General features: G+C 44.6%; 1 protein-coding gene across 2 annotated transcripts in view; it reads left to right on the top strand.

The window, feature by feature from the left end:
• LOC142784704 (uncharacterized) overlaps positions 1–21914 on the top strand; it is a 60868-nt gene that overhangs the window by 6589 nt on the left and 32365 nt on the right. The window contains exons 3-8 of one of the 2 annotated variants that reach the window (XM_075883205.1): positions 5434–5533; positions 6172–6342; positions 9818–9886; positions 11249–11306; positions 15846–16010; positions 18994–19179. In XM_075883205.1, coding sequence (XP_075739320.1) covers positions 5465–5533; positions 6172–6342; positions 9818–9886; positions 11249–11306; positions 15846–16010; positions 18994–19179 — 718 coding nt within the window. In that variant the 5' untranslated portion in view covers positions 5434–5464. The remainder of the gene's footprint in view (positions 1–5433; positions 5534–6171; positions 6343–9817; positions 9887–11248; positions 11307–15845; positions 16011–18993; positions 19180–21914) is intronic. The other variant, XM_075883204.1, reaches the window with a different exon arrangement.

The following is a 21914-nucleotide window of genomic DNA, read 5'->3' on the forward strand; positions in this document are numbered from 1 at the left end:
TTTGAATTCACTTCGATTCGAATTTAAATATCGAATGTATTGAAGTATTCGCCTCGCCGTTGACCCGCCTTACGAGAGAAGACGTCGCATTCTTATGGAATGAAGAACAGCGAAAATCCTTCGACGAGCGTTGGCAACACCTTCAGAAGCCACCAGTCCTTGCACACTTTGATGATGACGCCTCGACAACAGTGCACACCGACGCTAGCAATGTCGGCTTGGGAGCTGTACTCGTGCAGTGGCAGGATGGCGCTGAACGAGTAATTCCTTACGCGAGCAGAACTCTTTCACGTGCGGAAGAAAATTATTCAACCACGGAAAAGAGTGACTTGCGGTAGTGTGGGCCGTTATGAAATTCCGCCCATATCTGTATGGCCGTCCTTTTAATGCCGTCACCGGCCATCACTCTCTCTGCTGGCTGACAAATTTTAAAGACCCTTTAGGACGGTTGGTGCGCTGGAGCCTGAAGCTTCAAGAATTCGACATGACGGTGGTCTACAGATCGGGGAAGCAACATTCAGACGCCGATTACTTTTCTCGTGCGCCATACGAACCTGCAACGCCAGATGATGACGATACAGTCTTTGTCGGGTTGTAAACACTGCTACTATCGCACAGCTGCAACGAAACGACCGGGAACTAGGACCCGTATTTCGTTTTTTGGAAGGTCGCGCTTCAGCTGTACCTAGACTGTTTGCGAGAGGGCTTTCGTCGTTTTGCTTGCGCAACGACGTCCTGTATAAAATGAACTTCACGTCACACGAAAACGGCTACTTACTCATCGTGCCAACATCTCTACGGAGTGAAGTATTACAGGCATGCCACGATGAACCAACATCCGGCCACTTGGGTTACACGCGTACGCTGTGCAGAGTGAGGCAGAAATACTATTGGCCAAGACTGACGGTGATCGTTCGACACTATGTTCGGACGTGCTTTGATTGCCAGCGCAGAAAAGTCCCACCCGTCAAACCAGCAGGCCTCCTCCATCCTATTGACGTGCCTGTTACTCCATTCGCTCAAGTCGGAATAAATCTTTTGGGCCCATTTCCCGCCTCATTGGCAGGTCGCAGATGGATTATAGTAGCCATCGACTACCTCATTCGTTACGCCGAAACCAAGCCTCTGGAAAGGGGCATGGCAAGTGAAGCAGCCAGAATTTTCGTGGAGGATGTGGTGCTGAGGCATGGCGCTCCTTCAGTGGTAATAACTGACAGGGGAACTGCATTTGCAGCCGAACCATTACGGACGGTTTGAAGACTTAGTGGCACATCCCACCGGCGAACAACGGCGTATCATTCGCAAGCGAATGGTCTGATGGAGCGTCTCAACAAGACACTTGCGGATATGCCCTGCATGTACTTCGGTCTGGAGCATAAAAACTGGGACGAGATCTGGCCGTATGTCACGTTCGCCTATAACACGGCTCGTCAAGAAACAAGAACGCCATTCCGCCTTCTTCATGTCGTGAAGTCGCCACTATGCTGGATGCTATGCTGCTGCACGAGTGCGAAAAGGTTCAGACGGATGCCGATTATATCACCCAACTTGCCGAAGAAGCCCGACAACTTGCACGCCTACGTATTAGTCGCCAGCAGGACTGCGATTCACGATGGTACAACCTTCGTCACCGTCTAGTCTCGTACAAGCCAAGAGAGAAAGTTCGGATATGGACTTTTATTCGGCACCGTGACCTATCGGAAAAAAATGTTAAGACGGTACTTCGGGCCCTATGAAGTTCTACGACGTCTCGGTGACAATAATTATGAGGTTGTTTCTGAAACTGCGCACTCCTTAAGGCGTCGAAGGTGTGCTCCAGAAGTTGTGCACATTGTTCGGATTAAAACTTATTTCTCTAAATGAACTCGTGCGTTTCCAACGAGTACAAAGCACTTTGATCATAAAGCATTGGGAATGGGAGGCTAATGTCACGGCTAAGGTCGGGCAAGAAGACTGACTACGAAGTGATGAGCGTGGACAGCACCCACGGTTGCTCCGAGGAAAACGACGTCGAAGCGGCTGCTTTTTTGTTCTGTTAATACAGACCTCGTTTTTTCTGGTCGCACCGTTGTTCTGTATCCTGTTATTTTTCACGTCCCGACAATATGAACAAATAGATCTATATTTGTCCCCATGTAACCGCCTGTAAGGGTAGTTTCACTGCAGTGTAGTGGTGTTAAGCCGTGAAAACACCTTGCTAGGGGAATTTCACTCTGACGCGAAGTCTTACTTTAAATTTACAGGGGCCCTGCAACACTGGTTAAGCATGGCCAGCTGCTAATCGGTAGTCGAGGCAACCGAGAACATGCGAGCTTAATATTATAGCGCAGCACGTGACCTGGAATTCACAATAAATTCTCAATCAGATAAAAATTGCTCTCTTCTTTCAGCAAATGACGCCACTATGTCAAAAATCACTCGTCACAGCCATTGTACCAGCTATTGGCTGATTTGAGCATGGTTGTTATTGGGGCCGCCGTGGGTAGCCGCGTATTCAAAGAAAAAGAAAAAAGAATTCACAAAATCGTGATGCACACCCGACATATTTTCTTTCTCTATGCCATCTCTCGCGGCTCTGCTTCAAGCACTCTGCTTCAAGAGACAAGAAGGGAGAATGAAGTTGTAGCATGTGGGGAATCGCTAAATTCTGCTCATACTGGAGAGGCTCTAAAAGTTTTTGCAGCAGTTAATTCGTGAGGCAATAAGCTTCTTTAGTGAATCCATTCCATGGCTACTTGCAAAGTTGTTGAAAAACCCTTTAAATGAACATATGATCCTCAAATTGATTGATTATTTTTTATAAGCTTAAAAGCCTGCTTTGTTGACTTATACATTCTAACTGTAATGAATAATGTTACGTATTTTACAGGTTATCACTTGCATCCTACTGAATGCCAAATCCTGCTACTTCTCTAAGTTGTCTAGACTTCATTTGAAGGGGAAAGAAAAGAAAGCACTTTTACATAGAAGCCTTATTTATATAAAAAAAAAAAAATTCTGCAGGACAGTTAGGTCATGATAAATAATAGTCTATTTGATTGGAAATTATTCGACCAAAATCCCTATTCGCTTCGAACCTAAAATTCACTATTCTCCCAAGCCTAGTTATTTTTGTTGTAACACCTTCTTCGTTGGTACTCTTCGGCAAATTGTAGGTTACGAATGAATGCACGACTCATGCGCTAATGAGTGCAAAAAAAATTAGATGCCTTGTCTCCAGGTCTTAATTGCTGCCACCCCAATAATCCTTTGTTAAACAAGGCAACGAGAATCTTAGTGGCAGCTAACACTTAAAATAAGGAGGTGTGCATATGATTCTTATTAAAATTATGTACTTTATCCAACTTGTAGCAACACCCCTCATCTCGGCACTTCAGACCAGTTTTTCTAGACTCCGTTTGTAGTACGGCACGAGGAAATGAGAAATTTATCTGTTAACCCTCATTTCATTGTGCTAAACGAGTGTACCGGTTTATGTGTCGTGATATTAGAGAAAAAAAAACTGTGCGTTTCATTATTGTAACAGTTTCTTGGGACCGTCATGCAGTCGGACCTGGCCTGTTGAGTCAGACGCGTGCGTCCGTTGGAATATTGGCATTTTTTTGCTGCCACTGTTAAGCATGGTGGCTTACAGGTTGCGCATTGGAACAACCAGATTGTCCGAGTGCATGTGGAGACTGCTTTCTTTAGTGCTTTTAGTCGCTTAATGAAATTCACCACCTGCCCCGTTGACCTGCCCATTACGAGGGCTTACCGTAACTACGTAGCTGAGTCAAACCCAGTTTAAAATTTGCACGTTCGCAAAAATTATTGGTCCAAATTGCAGTTTTAACTTTAAAATTGAAGTTGTTAGTGCTTGCGTCGGTGATAAAGGCAATACTCAAACTAGTGAAGATGGAACTGCCTATTTTAAAACCTGTGTCCAGAAAATGAGACAGCCTGTGCAATGAAACGATAGTCAAGCATAGTTGTCAGTTTTTGTCTGTAATCTTATTATCGATGGAACATTTCTTCTATGCATACATGGTCAACTATTGCAGCGTTATCGTTGGAATGTTCGATAACGTATACATAATTGCTGAACTCTTGTTGCTTGCATACATTGGAACAGCATAAGCAATGAAAGGTTCCAGAATATTTTGGTGTGGCCTGTCCCCATAAGCGTTTAGAAATGTATGCTTTAATAATATAGGAATAGATGCAGTCTAATGTCCCGAAACGACGTTATGATTATGAAGAACAGTGTAGTGGGGGCAAGATGGCAAGTTGGGGCAGTTGGATTACGTTCATATCTGAAAATTTTGTTGAAGCACACTAAAGTACGGATGGACAGAAGACTGTACTTGTCAGCATCTTCTGTCTGTCCGTTTTAGTGCGCTTCAACAAAATTTTCAAATATGAACGTAGTGGGGGCTTTGAAAATTTTGACCAGGTTTTTTAATGTGCTCCTAAAGCCAAGTACATGAGCCTCGCACATTTTTTGCATTAATTGAAAGTGCGGTCAATGCCGCTGGTATTGGGTCCCGCAACCTTAGGGTTAACAATCGAGCGTAATCGTCACTACAACACCATAATGCGCATGTATCGCTTTTGTGAAGGAATTTGACTCGGGCAGGAAAATACAGATGCACCTGTGAAAATATTAGGAACTGTACATTAGTCAAAAATGCAGTTAAATGTACATACAGTTAAAGGCAGTTAAGTGCACATACAGTGAAATGTATGTGCATGACACCAGTAATTCCTTGTTAACTCGAAGCTGTCAAATCCAGGGAAAATTTCGAGATAAGCGGTATTTCTACTTACGCAAAACGTTGAAAATGTTTGCCCAGGTCACTGCAAAAGAAAAGCCAGTGTTGTTGGGAAAAGCACCACAGCACGAGAGAGCTACTGTAATAAAGGCATAAGAATTCGCAGGGAAAAAGAATTTATCACCGAGGACCAAAAAACTATGTAATTCTCGTCTGTTTCACGTTCTTGCTCAGTCCGAGAAAGGAGTTTTACAGTTGTTGGTCGCCACCACTGCATTCGGCCTCGTTGCGGTGCAAGTGTAGCATGTTACGCGTTTCTGTCGTCGTAGGCACTTGTCGGGGCTCTTCTTCTTCTTTGTGGTCATCTGCATTGTTCAAGGCCATCTCAACGATATCTGCATCCGACAGCATACTGGTAACGGGGATGCCCGCCTCGTTAGAAGCTTTGCTCAAAGCCTTCCAAAACCGTTTGCTTGTTCTTAAACACTGTCGAGGAGATTGACAAGGGGGTGCCGAATTTTGGCGATGCACGACTTGCTTCGACATACTCTTTCTACTTCCTTGATTAAGGCGACTTTTCTCTCCAACGTTAGCGATTTGTACTGCTTTGGGGGGCAGATCTTGGTTGATATTTAGAAGCATTCGTTGCACAGACCACGCACTGAAGATTCGTCTTGCGCAGATCGCTGGGAACACGGACAACTACCTCGAACATGCAAGGGCTAGCTTACGTACTGACGGTGCTGACTGCACGCTGCACACCGTGGAGAAGGCGTGCACAGGTGCGCACACTTGATCATTCCAATAGTTGCTTGAGAAGGCGGATAGCAAACGGCTGCGACAGCGGGCATTTCAAATTCACCCTTCACGACCACGTTTAGCACGTATAGTAAAAGCTAAGCATTTGCACAACGTCCTTGTTTCCTGTTGGGAGTGGACTTTGCCTTCTTTCCTCCGGGTCAAGATTTGGAGGTATACGCTGTCCCCTGCAAAAACCTTTCAAGATAAGAGGGGGCAAAAGAGGGGGCGTGGCGAAAAAAGTTTCGACTTGACAGAGATTTCGAGATTGCGAGTTTGAGTTAACGAGGGTTTACTGTACACCCAAATATAACAAAATATCTCTTATAACGAAGTAAATAAAAATTGTCTTGCCATAGACGTACTGTCAGGAATGAACTTTTATAACGAACTTTCGGATATACCAAACTTATTTTTTGTGTAAGATGCAATTTCGTTTTAATGAGATTTGAGTGGTTTTGTTCACATGCAATATAGGTAATGTATACCACACACAGGCAGCATCTTTTACCCAAGTTAAAATGGCACTGTCCTATGGCTTGCTTCAGATGTTAAATGCCTTTTCAGCTCTGATCAGGTTAAAAGTAGTGCATGCGCCTCATTGACCTGCCTGTTGCTCCAGCCACATGCGAGCGGTACAGTCAGCCCTGCCTCCAAGACCACCAGTATCCAATTAAGCGAAGGCCATGCTGTGGGCCAGCCCAGGAGATTTTTCGGGACCCCCACACGGCCCCTGCCAACAGCTTCGCCTACTTCTCATAAAAAGGGGTCCGGTAAACAGAGGCTTCGCCTGGTGAGTGGCTCATAAATGCACCTTAATGAAACGAAAATAAATTGCTATGCACTCGATCTGTAGCACTCACCTGCAAAAACGAATGCGCACTTTTTCAAACCAAGGTGTCCCAGACCTATAGCCTTTTCTTAGAGGAGGCCCCCTTTTTGGGAATGTAAATAAATTGACACTATAGAGAAAAGCGATTTTTCGCATATCAAAGAAGTACAAATTTCACAATCTCAAACGCCACTCTTGCTGCGACACGACGCTTGATAAGTGAGACAACTCGCGAAAAGAAAATATTGGTAGAGACGCCGCAATGAAATTCATGCACCAGACCGGGGTGTTGTAGATCTCGAAGGCTTCTTTCTACTGGGTCCTACGTAGCTTCTAATTGGTAAAAATGAAGTACATTGTCATCTGTGAGTGCTATAGATCTAGCATATGAAGTTTCAAAAAAATTATCTAGCCCATGTCTTGAAATTACAAAAAATACACTATAAAATTTCTGCCATCACCTGCCAAGTTCAAAAATAATACAACCTTGATTTTCTCCGCTAATAATAAACTTATGTTAGGGAAACATATGGCATTAGAGTTCTTTGAGTGCAGTTTGTCAATTTAAACCAACCTGTCGCTTCTCTTTAGTGTCTCTTTAAAATGAAATGTTTAGAGTTGCTTTTAACTTCTGCATACCATTTGTCAACGTGAACTTCAAGTATTTAATCTTTCTAGTGCAACATATAGGTTTCGAAACATTAATCAGTTTATCGTGTTAGGAGCAACATCTTTTTTTCAGAACTGGAAGTTGCAGCAAATTGACAGGCAGTGTTTCAACAATGCGTAATTGGTACTGACTGAAAAAAAAAAGAATGTTCGAAGTGCTCTTGAACAGAAGTTATATGCGAGCTCATCTTGATGTCGTATAGAGATCGGGTTTTTGAAAGTCGAGCAGATTCAGCACCGCCTCCGTGCACCCGAACATCTGTGAAGCAGTCTACTCTTAGCTGAAAAAGCTTAAAGGTTGCAACTTCTGAAGTAATCATTCAGATTTCACAGGTTTGTGCTACAAATAGGCTGATGCAATTCTTTCTTCCTTTTGTGAATCTTTTGCCACATTGCATGCTTATTTAAAGTTTTACATTTCCCGATTATTTTAAAATGCTGGTCAAGCCAGCTTAGGCTTTGCAACAGTTTCGCTAGCTGGCTGTCCGGGCTTGCAGCTGTCTCAAACCTTTCCCGTGCCGGATGAGGTTTGCTACACTTGCAGTAAAGCTTGACATGTTGTTAGAATCGCAGTTCTACAATGAAAAGCGCGGCTCTAGCAGAGGCCACGCTTAGTAGGTCTACTGTATTTCTGCTGCTAGATTCGGTCACAAGTTCAATCTCTACCGTGGCATCCCCGTTTCGACAAGGGGATGCCACGGCCGAGATGGAACTTGTCACTGAATGTAGTACCAGAAATGTAGCATACATGAAAATACAGTATAACATAGAAGCACTGATGCAGCTTTAGATTTTTTTTTTTCTTGAAGGCAGATGAACATAGACTTGCACCCTACACCGACATGTCAATTGCTGTGCTATCTAGCTCACGAGTGGGACTAAATCTACATTCTACTTTAATCGTGGAGGCGATCTCCAGTTGCTTCTATCATCTGTTTGGGGACTCTCCGACCTACCCAAGTTATTTCAGACTGTAATGTAGATTGTTTATGTGTCTGTTTCAATTAAAGTCCTTCCACTGCAAGCTTTGAAACTGGTTTGCATGTTTTGCTCGAAAAATTCCAGAACTTGAAGTAGCAGGGACTTTACTTGGGCTCGTCTCTTTGTAGCTCTGTTTAGCACATAGCTTGTGTGCTAGGCTTTGTTGGGATTGTTCACATGTTCTTATTTCAGTTTAGTTGACAGTGCTTATCTTTGCAAACCGTGAAAATGCTCTAGGCATGTGATTCATAGTGCCATACCTATAAGACCAGGGCACGCTATTATGTAAACATACCCCAAGTACTTCTTGTTATGCTAGTTGGTAAAAACATGGCTGAAAAATAAAGAATGCAAGGCAGAATACGGCTTAGGTTTTACTTGTATAGAGTCGAACCTGCATATATTGAGATCTGAAACAGAGTATAGTTGCAATATCTTTGAGAAGTTCCCTTCAGCACTGTGAAGGCTGCAGGGCCCCCAGGCAATAAGAAAGGCTATCAGCCCCTCTACATGTATTCATCCGCGCTGAGTCTGCTCATTGAATTGTCCTTCCACGCTCATTGCATGTAACGTGGGTGGTTTATGAACTTTAAAAAATAAGTAATACTGTCAAACTGGCCATTACTCTTCAACTTCAGGAAGTTTGGCGTCTTAATTTGTGGCTCTACGGAAGATCGGTAGACGCTTGTGCTGACAGATATCTTCACTTTGTGGCTCTCTGACGCTGTTTGTGGCTCTGGTATGACTGCTTCTCTTTCGACGCGTTCCTTCTAGTCTCTCGCTGCAATGTTTCTTGTCCATCTTTTTTTGTTTCACCGAAAGAGCATCTGACACGCGTGGAAGGCTGTGCGAGGTCGCATGTCTGATATTTGGCGATGCAGTGTTTTTCGCCTGGCGGCACAGCCCTGGCATCGGCGCATTAGGCTTATCAGATATGGCTACACAAGCAGCATATCTAGCTAATAACGACAAAATGTACCTGATGCTTCATCAGCAGAGTAAGATCAAACAAATCGATGGCTCATTTGACCATTTATTTGTTGCTGTCAGTGCGGTGGGCGTTTAGCAGGTGCAAGTTTGAATCAAAGCGGGTGGTCGCTCTGCATGGGCGCTGCCATGTTGAATTGTAACCATAGTTACTGCCGGTAGCTGACACAAAAAAGGAGATGTTCAGCAAATAAATGCGATGAAGAAACATATTGCACACACCTAACAAATGTCAGTTTTAGACAACCCTGCCAATTTGAAGGCACTTCCATGAGGGGCTACGTTTCGCTAAGCAAGTGTGTGGCTTTCTTACACCCCGTAGCTTTGGTAGTGCTCAACCAAAGTGGTGTAACAGAGTATAGTTCAATATATCATACGATTCAATAAGGAACATTAAAAAGGATTAGCCATATTTTCAGTGCGCAAGCTTATTTTACCGCACTGCTTTATGTTAACGCAAGAAAGGTAGCTTTACAGCAGTGTGTGAGGACTCTTTAAGCTCTTATTTTTCAGTGTTCAGTAGTTACATGTGCAGGTTATATATGAAAGCAAGGGTCATGTGCAAAAGTAATACAGCATCTATGTAAATAGCACCACTATCCACATGTGCAGCTATGTAAGCTCTTTCGGTGCCAAAAAGCCATTAGTCTGCCTTAGCCTGAATTTCAGCCTTGTTCTGTTGGCATCGCTGAATGTCACTCTTCGGCTTGCTACACTTTCGCATGTGGCATGTGTTGTCACATAGCATAACATGTGTTTAGTAACTCGGCCCTGCATTCTTTTTCGTGTGCACTTTCAGTTCTTGGCACAGGTCTTGGAAAAACCTGACACAGCACTTCTCTTGTCACCAAGCCGGCAACGACCACAGGTGGGTTTCTGCTCCTTGTGCTGTTGCTCTAAGGTTTTGAAAACATTTCGCGGTACAGTATCGTAGGGAGAGTGCAGCGCTGTTTGCATTATGCTTCCGTGTTTGCGGCTTACGTACCAGTGTTTTGAAGAACTGTTTATTTTGCACAGCAACCAGTTCTAGGTACAATAGAATGAAGTTTATTGGACCACATTTGAGAGCACTCAACGTTGTTGGCCAGGCAATAAAGAGCACGCTGCGTGAAGTCATCATCGTACTTACTCAATCTCATTGTCGACTCTAATGTAGTTCGACCTTTTATAATTGCTTTGCATATCACACCCACAAAAGAAAATCGTGAGCGCATTTAATAAAGACATTTATATACCATGTCGCTGAAGAAAAACTGGGATTTCGGTTTAGAATGGTGGCTTCGTGGCAGCACCTCAGACCAAACAGACAAGCTAGCTTCAATGCAATAGGCAGGGATTATCTGTAGAAAAGCTTCTGCAAATCATTGCTTAAAGTACTGCTTGCATGCAAGGAAATGTAATATATGTCACAGGCACGGCCGGAAGATAAACTTAATGTTGTAACCATGCCACAGCGTGGCCGATTTCTTGTTAATTTAGGTTTCGGTTGTAAGTCTACCATAGAAACTAAACAGATTTTGGTTTCGATTGAAGTCAACTGCCCACAATGGATTTCAGATTGAGATAAAATGGGTATATCTACAATGGTATAAATTCGGTACAAGATAGGGGGAGGGGGAGAAAGGCAGGTAAGGTGAGCATCTGGGATTTTCGCGCCATTGCAAAGGATGCAATCGAAAGCGAGCAGCTAAGCTAGAACTGACCTCTCCACATGGCCGATAACAGAGGCAGCTGGCGCTCCCCCTATCTTGCAGGTAACATGAAATGATTGCCAAAGCTGGGCAAAATGACTGGCTACTAAATGTGTGTTGTCTTCACACACATGCTCAATATTGGAGGTGACATGACCGAAAGTTAGAGACATTATGTATAGGCACTTGAGCTGCCTGTGCAGTCTATAAGCACTACGAAATTCTTTCAACAGCAAGTGTTTCACTTTTTGTTTCTATATACGTTGCTCGGAACGGTGGCTTGACTGTAAAAGGAAAGTTTGGGGTGCCTACACCATAGGTCGGTAAAACAAAAGTGGAACTCTCTCACTCACTCGAGAAATACATTTTGTGTTTTGCACTCGCTCGGACCCAGGCTCGCCAAAATATTGCACCCTGATTCGTAGCTCTATCTGTGTGCGACTAAGTCCAAGGGACTCGACTTGAGTGAGTTCGCCGACCTATGGTCTACACCACTATGCGCTTCTTCACATCTGTGCCTACAATTTTTCTTTCCTCAGGTGGCTGATGGTAGGGTTGATAAGAAGACAAGCAAGTGCTCGTCAACAAACATTAAAGGTAAGCTGCACACCTCTCTCAATATATGCTACTGTGAAGTGCATGTTAAAAGGGAGTATGGTATTCTTTCAAATACTGTACGACAGTGTAGAAAATAAAGGTGTTAGACAAGGGCAGAAGCATGGCAGGCAATCCCGTGGCAGGCTGGCAAAAAGGCAGAGCAACGGGAGAACGTGCAGAGGGCGAACACATAAACCGAGCTTCGGCGAGACTGTTTTTCTGTGTTTACTGCAGGCTGTTTTATGGAGTGGAAAGAAGGGCGATTCGCGAGCGAGGCATGAGCATCATGACTGGCATGCCCACACTGGGTTGGTAGTGGGAAAAGGGCATAGCGAGGCCTATCTCCACCCAGTGTCATGGACAGTGTGCTTGCATGACACCAGGGGTCTCATGACACAACAAAAGGGATTTTTACAAACTGAAAGTATCAATTACGATGCCACATGGTTGGGATGAACAAAAAGAAATGCAGCCGAGAAAGATGGAACACTTTGTTGGCCAAAATTGTGCCCAATGAGAGAAACCAAAGCTCGAAGTGCAATGAAAACAGCAGGGATAGACGCCAGTCACTTGAAATCTGAAAATCCGTCATTTCTTGCTCATTAGTGTGAAACTTTCTGCGTTTTTGCAGAGGAGTGGAAACAGAGACTTTCACAACCTGAGCAGGCCAGTACCTACGTGTGTAACAGGCCGGTGCATAAAAATGAAGGGCATGTGGCTTTACTCTCTCGGGAAAACATAGTCTTGATGTTTGAAACTGAAAATAGAAGTGAACCTTTCTTGGTGGTCTAGTGGTTAAGGCACTTTGCTGTTAACCTGCAGGTCACAGGATTGAATCCCGGCCGCGGCCGCCATATTTTCGATGGAAGCGAAAATGCTTCCAGCCAGTGTGCTTAGATTTAGGTGCACATTGAGAACCTCAGGTGGTCGAAATTTCTGGAGCCCTTTACTAGGGCTTCTCTCATAATCATGCAGTGGCTTGTTTTGGGACATTAAACTCCTACAAGAAGTGGGCAATAAAAAAAATCGCCACCATATCCACAAAGTGAGTGACCTTACAGGAGCTTACTCGGTGGTGCACGGGGCGTTTCTTGGCGAGACCATTTCTGTAGGAAGGCTTGTTAACGAGCCAGCGCATGATGGGTACGCTGAAGGCAGCATTGTCGGGCACGTTAACCACCTGTTCCTTTATGCTATACTGGCCGCTGGCAAGAGTCGTATTCCTAACGCTCGTAAATAGCAGATGTGGAGCTATCTGGCGATCAATGGGGTTGAGAGCAGGCAAGTGTTTTTTCTTTCCTTCCAGTTCGGAGGCGGCTCGAGTTTGCATGCGACCAGACCAAACACCACTGACACCCTCCTTTTTTCCTCCCTTTAACATTCCTTTTTCTCCTCCACTACTCATCCCCCGTGTGGTGTTGTTGAGGTAACCTCCTGAGCGAGAGACAGTTATGACGCCACACTTTTCTCTTCGCTTTTCTTTCTTACAAAGCCACTTTGTGGAGAAGAGTGGGCAGGTAATTGAAAACCGAAGCCTTGGGTGGCATTGCCATCTAGTGAGCATTTTGGAATCGCCAGAGAGGCAACCTTAAGTGGTGACCGCAGAAGTGCACACACTGGCAACCCTAGTGTACACGCCGGCAGCCGCCGTACATCAAGCTGTGAGCAAAAGGAGCAAGCTCCTAATAACGCAAAATGTGTCCTCCAATACTCTGATGCCTACAACACTGCTCAAGAGGGGAGGGAGGCTACCACAGAAGGGCAACTTTTTTGTTTGTTGAGATCTCCCAATGAAATTTCAGGGTAGTCCACAAAATTTCATGCATTTAGGTTTACTGGTTCCCAAATCACAGCTATTTATTAGGGTAGTGCACATAGGTTTTTGAGTCAGGCGCTTGTGAATGTAATCAATGGGCTAGCGCCGTGAAATTCACTGATGATTTTTGGATGGATGCTTTACACTACGACAGAGACCTTTTTTTCAAATTCCTTGCAGAAAATTTTTAGCAGAGCAACAAATTTGGTGTTTGCCATTGAGATTTTATCAATGAAATTTTAATCATCACAAATTGCAGATGCAACAAATTTAAAAAGCAGTTCTGTCACTGTTTGGGCCATTTATCAGGGTACACAATAAAACAAATCTGATAGAAATGAGATGAATGGTTGAAGAGATATCGCCAGACAAAACAGCCTCACTGGCCAAAACAAGTCATTTTGAGAAAACGGGCTTTGAAAGTTTCGAACTCGCATTTTGGTCTAAAATTACCCTACAAAGTAGCTAGAAATGTTTTCAGGACTCTTTTCCTTTTCCGCTTTTCCTGCTTGTGTTGCAGCCGTTCCTGAGCCTTTTTCACAAGAAAAGGGTCTTTCTCCGCTGCCCATTGGTTGCCGGCATAGCGCTGAGGTTCGGTCGCAAAGCAACACGTTCGCTATCTTCCGCAGCTAACTCCTCGCACGTCCAAGAACCTGTTGGCAAATGCACAGTCGACGACGCCGTTGCACTGTTCGAGGCCGTAATCGTTGCAGTTAGCGAGCGCAACTCGTCAGGCGCACTTGAGCACAAAACCCCAACACCGGCCTCACTTGTGACGACGGAGAGTTGCGCTGATGGTGTAGCAACCTCGACGTCGCGATAAGCATCAATGCAGTCATCGTCTTGAAAAGACGAAGGAGAAGCTGCTCAGCATCTATGCGACTGTCGCCCAGCGTTGGCGCGTGAACAAGCCTCACCATGCGAACAAGCGTCATCGGACGCTTTCTTGAACAGAACGCGTGCAGAGTCTCCAACTTTGCCTTGCCCACTCTTAGCGACGGAACAACAATCAGCGTCCCGTGAACAAGGGGAAAGATCATTTCATAAAGGCGGTAAAAGATTAAAGAGCACGTGTGAGAACTGAGCGAAATGATGGCAAACGGGACGCACAAAGCACGCCCAGAGAACAGTGGTGCTTGCAAGGCCGCGCGGAGCAAGCACCACTGTTCTCCGGGCGCGTTTTGTGTTGCAATTTTTCGGTTTTCAAAGAGCACGCCCCTTTTAGGGCATTCCTTGTGGACAACTTCAGGTCCTGCGTGGTCTCACTGAGAGCCTGCACTGCCATCTGACATGCACAGCCGCGTAGACAAGTGCCGAGGCGCTCTAGTGCTTTGTGTGGAACTATCGCTGTAGAAGTGTCACGAGCCCACATCTGCATCCAGACCCAAACACTCTTTGAGCTATTTCTCGTGAAGTCATTAAAGGTGTCAACGACGGCAGTCAGTCGTTTGCTGGTTCTTGATGTCCAGATGGGCAAGTTGTCTGGCTTCTCAGGCGCGCTTAAGGTACATGGTGATGTCAAGGTTTTCTTCGTCAGTGATGTTGGGTGGTATGACATCGAGCATGATTGTGAGACTATTATCATGAGACATTTTGAAAGGCTCCATCTGGGTGGTTTCTTATAGTGCCGTTTTGCAAGCAAAAGTTGCACGAATTGAGAGTGTCCCAATTTATGTATTCGATGTTGACTTGCATTACTACCGTCTTGACAGCTGTCTACAGCAATGCAAAAATTTGTGAGAGTTAATAGAGCTTTGCCTTCGTTGAGTTTTTCTTTTTAGTCTGTGTGTGTGCATTGTTTTAAGACTTCAACTTTTTCTGTGAACCTGCGGCACGTTCTGTACAGGTCTGGCTTTTTTGGTGCAATTAACACGAATTAAGTGCACTCAATTAGGCTTTCTTCTAGTATTACGTAGGTGGCACAAAAGAAAAAAGTAGCCTTTCATTCTTTTGTAGCACAAAGGTACAAGAAAAGCTGTCCGCATTTCTCGAATATGCCTATATATTGAACTAGTTATTTCAGTGTCATGCTCTAGCTAGGAGTGGTCGGATGTGCCTTGGACATTGTAGAACAACATAGTTCTCCTCACATAGTTACTGAGGCTTCCTTTTTGACATGTCAGCTGGGGCTTGCATGGGGTGGGGAGTCACATTTGTTTGCAGCTCAAGACGTGGTGACAGCTTCGCTCTTGATTGCTCTGTCTAGTGACAGCATATGTGTCTCTGGCACGTGTTTTGCGGCGGGGATGGTGAGCAGGTTCTGTACGGTTTGAAGTCGCTGTTATTGAATCTTCTGCAGCAGAGGAAAAATTCATACTTGTCCCAGATTTGAACCTGGGACTACCTTTCGAGGACTATCGCTCTTACTATCTGAGCCTGCACGGAATCTAGTAGATATTGGCCTAGGGTAAATTAAAAGCTGTAAGCACGGGATGCAGACATTATAATTTGGCATCCCAGAGTTATGAGTTGACTATTGATTTTTGCTGATGCTCCGTACCACTGGTCAGCATAGATAACAGCATTTTCACTTTTGCTCGGTAGTGAAGTGTAAATTGGTAGAACAGACTGCTTCATATTTGCTCCATATGTCCACTGTGTGTACGGAGGGCCAGAATTCTAGAAGCTAATGGGTGCAATATTGTAATTCTCTTGTAAGGACATTGCCTGTAAGCATCTTGTGCTTCCTGTCAGTTGAGCTTGTTCATGATGGCCATCTGCAGGCCGTGCAGCTGCACCGACAAAAGACCAGTGTCGATCGCCGTTTACACTGGTCCAGCCTAGGGAAATCACCGGTTGCCAGGTTTCACGGTTGCCACGTCTCGTCAAATCATCTGTGCGGACAGCTGCCAGCAACGAGTCTGAGCAAGCGCGACCGCTTCCACAGAGTAAGCAGTTATTGTAGTTGTCCCTAACACGTTGTGGTGGCATTTTAACTCTTAAAAGGGACCTTTGAATAAAACAGTTAATTGGTTTGGATTAATAAAATTCAAGGACTCTGTAATGTCACGAGTATTGCGTTCCTAAGTTCATTATTGGTAGAAGAAATCGAGGTAGAAGTGTCGTTTTAAAATTTCTCGCTGAATTCTCCGCCCGTAACTTCACCGATTTCAAAACGATTAACGGCAGGACCGAGTGATGGTGTTTGGTGTGGAAATGGCAAGGCGATTCCTACACCTTCACTTTCGTTTCATGCTTTTTCTCACTTGCGATGTGTCGCCTCATGATCAAGGGGTGTCTTCAGGAATGTGAAATTGTACTTTACTGATACAGTAGACTCCTTTAAAATGAAGCCTGAAGGGATCAGAAAAATGTGTTTCCTTTAAGAGGAGTTTTGTTTATTGAGAGACGAACAGGGTTATAATATTGAAGTACGAAACCAAAGATATTACCGGCAGTTATTCCATTTAAGCAGCAATTTCATTTAAAAGAGTTTCATGTGAAAAATAGTCTTTCTTTAGTGTCCCTCTAAGCTGGGATGAAACCTTAAAAATGAGTTAGAAAATTTGGCTGTAATGTAGTAATATACGCTATGGCTATGAAATTTGCAAGGAATCTTAAAGACAGATGCAGCTTGGCACAGGGGCTCAAAATCATTTCCACTGGCATTTTTGATTTTTATTTTTTCTAAATAGCTTTTTTTTTTTTAATTTGCTATCTGCAGAGGGTTGCAAAAGTGTAACTTAAATTGTGACTGCACAACAAAAGCTTGATTTATGCTTTTGCATTTCCTAATGCATGAAAACTGTCACTTAGGAATGTCATTTTTTTATATACTAAAATTCAAATGCACGTATGCTACAGATTCTAGTTGCATCTATCTAAATGACTCTAGTTAACACACATCAGAATTTTGTTTGCCTGTGCTCTACATAGTTCCTGGAAAAAGGTACATAAGCCTCTGAAATCCTTTTGAGAGAAATGCAGAGACCAAACGAAAATACATGCTCATTTCTTATCAACATTTCGAAGCCCAAAGACCAAAAGTTATTTTTGAAAAAGTGAGTACCCAAGTGGGATAAATGTTTTGAAAGCTAAAGAAATTTTCTATCAGGTGATGGCAAAATCGAATTTTTCTACTGAACAAAGTCTCTCTGCACCATCGAGTGGAAGACTGTTTTAGGCACCAGGTACTTTAGTTAGTATGGTATACTTCGGTGAATATGAATTTTCGTGAGCTCATATCGAGCCCAATTGTTATGTATAAGGTGGAACTTCGACTGTACGTCCCCCGGTTTGGCGACGACCCGCATTTTACAAGAAATCTGTTTGGTCCCAGCAAAATTCCCGTAGGAGCAATGTAAATAATCCTTGGTTATATAACACAGTTTTACGCAGAGCCCGCAGCCTTTGACGAATTTCAGATTCTATCCGAAAGAATACTAAACCAAACATCGTCCAAACATTCACGAGTGCAAAACATAAGCTTGTGTTCCCTCTGGCTGGAGTAGTTGCCTACAAGCTATAGGCACAAAGAGTAGCTTCAGCGGGCGGAAGAGCTGATATTTTTCTCGTTTTTAATCCGTGGAAACTTGTTCTGATCGACATACAGCTGATCTCTTTGCTTTGCCGCAGTCACAGGCTCGGGCACGATAAGGAAGCGACACAGCTGTTTTCATCGTGCAAAATTACTTTCACTTGATGTCCATCTTCGTGATAATAGCGAGAGATCACTAGTTGCACTTCACAAGCCAACAAATTGCAATGCGCACAGCTCAGTCGTGCACGAAGGCATTATAGGCGAACTCATGGTCGGTCGCCATTATGTGATAGCGATGACACTGCGACTCTTCTAATGGAAGGCTGTTGGCAACACTGTTTCAGTTTCGTTTTCTCGCACTGGCTTATACAAGTTTGATGATGCGACGCCTGGATTATACAAGTATTGCAATTTCGCATGGTCCCCCGAAAGTCGTATAATCGTCGTTCCACTGTACTAGGCTATTATTTTTAAATGACTCACTAGAACTTCATGGGATCATGTTTTTGATAAACTGGCTACTGTTAGGTGGTAGAGTTTAGCATGTAATGCAAGATCATCTCTTATCTGACAACCACTTGCGATCGTGATAGAAACTGATATCGCTAAAAGAGCTAGTATCTTCCAAGCGGTCTCGATCGTCGAAGTGGTCTCAGTGGTCTCGGTTGCGGCTTGTCGAGATGTATCAATCGGCCAGTTCCGCCTAATGCAAAAGCTAAGTTTAAAAAAAACCTTGCTGAAGAAAAAGGATATGTGCCCAGTGAAAGCACTCGTAACTGTAACACACAGATTTTACTGCTAATTTTTTGCTTAGTGCCTTGCTACAACAAGCTTCAAGTATCTGACCAAGTTTTTGGGGCAGCTTTCGGTCACCCATCGCACGGCTGCCAATGCCTAAAAATTCACAAGTTGATCATATTCTATGACGAAATTCACAAGTTAAGCAGTGACAAAAGGGGGATCCTTCCAAGGAGGGTGAGCAGCGATTAGGATGGAAACGTGGGCTAGTTGGTAATTCATAATTGTTCAGCCAACTGGGAGTGTGGGAAGAACACACACACAAAGCAAAGAAGAGGCACGCAACACGAACGCTCATGCTGTGTGCCTCTTATTTGCTTCGTCTGTGTCTTCCTCCCACGCTTGCAGTTCGCTGAACAATTATGAGCAGCGATTAGTTTGAACTTTGACCTCTTTCAGCTGCGCAAAGCGATGCATATCTTGGCAGTCGTAATCATCAGCACCCAGTGTATACATTGCCATTGTCAGCTTGAAAAACTCGAACGTGGTAAGGTTCTCACATTGTTCTGGCATCAGGGGTGTAAATTGTAGATATCACACCCTTAGAGTATCCAGATTTATCGGCGATATCTAAACTTCGTCACTCTCTGCAGGTATTCCTGCCACTCCTTTGTTTCATTACTGCCCGCAGCAAATTGCAGTCATTCAGGCTGAAGGAATCTCGAGCAAAAAGGGCTCAGAGCTGCCACAACACATAAAGCCATCTGTACCACTGGCAGAGCATAACGACTCGGAGCGGAAGCCAGCACGCCCATGGCTTGTAGATGCACTTCCAACAGGTACGCAGACGTTTTGTTCATGCTTCTTGACATCAATAATGCATGTGAGGTACCCTGTTTATAAGAGACACCTCGTATAAAAGGCAAAAATCGCTGTCTGGAGCATGCCTTATAAAGGTGTTCATCTGTATATTCAAGTCATTGCAGCCACATAATGTCTCATTGAAGCACGCCCCACCAGATAAGTTTGACAGAAAACAGTTTAAACTTTGTAGTTATGCAAAAATAAAAATTAAGTGAATATGTATTTCTCACAGCGGCCTGTTTTTGGTCCCCAACTTTCCGGGAGCAAAAATGGTACTTAGCCGTTCTTTCAACGCAAGACCACTGTTTCTCTGCTTTCGTTGCCAAAAACATGTACAGGCTTAATCCTCTGCTTTAAACGATAGTGGGACAAGCATGTTTCTTTGAGCATATAGGGCAGACATGGCATCCGCCCCCCCCCCTCTGACTCTTTCGTGCGTAGGCCGTTGTACTCTCCCAATTTTGTGTTAAAATTTTGTTTTTGTGTTTCCTTAATGAATATTATTGCATTTGAGTCCCAAGCTCACAGTAAATGATTTAATGATCAAGTCCACGCATTCTACTTCACCTTGCCCATTCTGCCCACCATTTCACCAAACACTCAATCCCACACTCACGTGCTTGGCACTTTTGCAAACGACCGAGAAGACAAACTGGCTGTGCTGTAGGTTTTTTGCCCTTCTTGGCCACAGGCAGTGCTATAAAGTGCCTTATCGGTGTCTGCAAACACTTTTCTTTCTTGTTGACCTTCGACGGAAAAATTTTGGTCTGTCTGTCTGTACATTTGTCGGTTTTGCCCACCAATATTGCTTAAGATTCAGCATTCATAGTTATGCGATTGTCAATTAAAAAGCAATTATTACGCATATCTGAGGCACCATAACAACACGTCGTTGTTTTGTATGTGTGCCTTCATACTAGAAGAGGCACACACAAGTAACTATAAGGACAGTAGTGTTTATCGCGCTGCACTGACAGTGCAACGCGATGCTCAGTAAGCTAAGTGTTTCCAACACTTTGCTAAGACCACGCGGTGGTGGCACCTGCCCATCACTTTGCGTTCTACACCTTATCACCACCGAGATAGGCGCGCATCTTTCTCCGCAAGCGCACACGCCATCGTTTTTCGAAGATAACTGCTAGATGGCGCTCGGGTCTAATATGCCTTGATGCGCTAGTTCCCCTCAGCTACACGCTCGAGACACTCTAACGCAACGCCTCCAGAATACGATTCACCGATTTTCTTGTGCAGAACATCAAATAAACGTTTTGTTCACTCTCTCTAGACACAAGACTATCGTCTTTCGACAACATTTGCAGTTGCCATCCAGATTCGGGATCAATTTTTTTAGTCGTAAGCACCATCTTTGACATTTGACAGGGAAGTAGGTTCTCTCTACACTGCTTGCTCCCCTTCAGTAGAAAGGGTGAGATACCACAGACGTCTCTGCTCCTTGTGGTTATGAATGCCTGCTCAGTTCAGAATAGGAGTAGCCTTTGCCACGGCGAGACGCACTTTCGTGATTCACACACACCAAACTACTGCTGAATCCTCCTCGGTGGTGGCTTCCTCCGCGTTGTTCTTCTTGTGCTCTTTTATGACCCATTGCTTCTTGTTAGTGTTGCATTTTTAGTTGCCTCATTCGTGTCTTGGACTCCCTGGCGCTTCCCTCGCACCCCTTGCCTGCGACAAGCAACCCGGGCACCTTCGGAAGCTGCCCCATCGCAGTGGTTTAGTGGATAAGGTATTCGGCTGCTGACCCGCAGGTCACGGGATTCAATCCTGGTTCCTATGATTGTTTTGCGTGTGAACACAATGTGCTGCATGAAACGCTGAACAACTTGATGATAGACCTTTTGCCGAAGGGCAGGTCCTCGGATCATAGCTCTACATGTCGCAGGCCAGCAAAGCGAAGCGGGCGTTGCTAGGTTTTTTAGTGTCAACTGAAGTAAATGAACGCTTGTGAGCGTGCAATGAACAGGCGCACATGTACCCACATGGAAGGCATGGTTCAACAACCAAGGCATGGTTCAAAAACGTGGAAAAGCTCACCAGCTGGGGCGGCTGTAAGATGAAGTTGCGCGAGTTATTCGGTCTATCTGTCGGGTGCAAGCAGGCCGCTAAAAAAGAACTTGGCAACTGTGTCCAGACATCCACGGAGACTTACCTGGCCTATATTCAAGATGTCTTGACCCTCTGCCGTTAGGCTGATACCACCATGACCGAAGCAGACAAGGTTGCGCACGTACTCAAAGGCATCCCTGATGAGGCCTTTAGCCTCCTTGTATTTAAAGGCTGTTCGACAGTTCAAGACGTCATTAAAGAGTGCCGACGCTTTCAAGAGGCTAAAAGCCGTCGCATTGCCCACCACTTAACCTGTCTTCCCAACACCACTGCAACTTCAACTTCTGAGGACCTCCGTTTTGAGACCCAGCCCAATCCATCCTCTGCTGACATTACTAGGGTCGTTCGACGCGAAATCCAAGCAATGTTACCAGCATCCTTGAGGTTCCCGACGCCGAATAATCCTCAGCCCACCATATCCCTCATGCAGAGCGTTGTGCACCAAGCATTGGCAAACAGAAGCCTTCAGGCAATTTGTTCTGTGCACCGATCCGATGTCCATCCGCCTGCCTTGAACACCCGTCAGCACTACCGGCATCCCGCTTCACGTATCCGAGGTTCAAACGCATAGAGTACGCCTGACGAC

Source organism: Rhipicephalus microplus, unplaced genomic scaffold (assembly GCF_043290135.1).
Source record: "Rhipicephalus microplus isolate Deutch F79 unplaced genomic scaffold, USDA_Rmic scaffold_15, whole genome shotgun sequence".
NCBI lineage: Eukaryota > Metazoa > Arthropoda > Arachnida > Ixodida > Ixodidae > Rhipicephalus > Rhipicephalus microplus.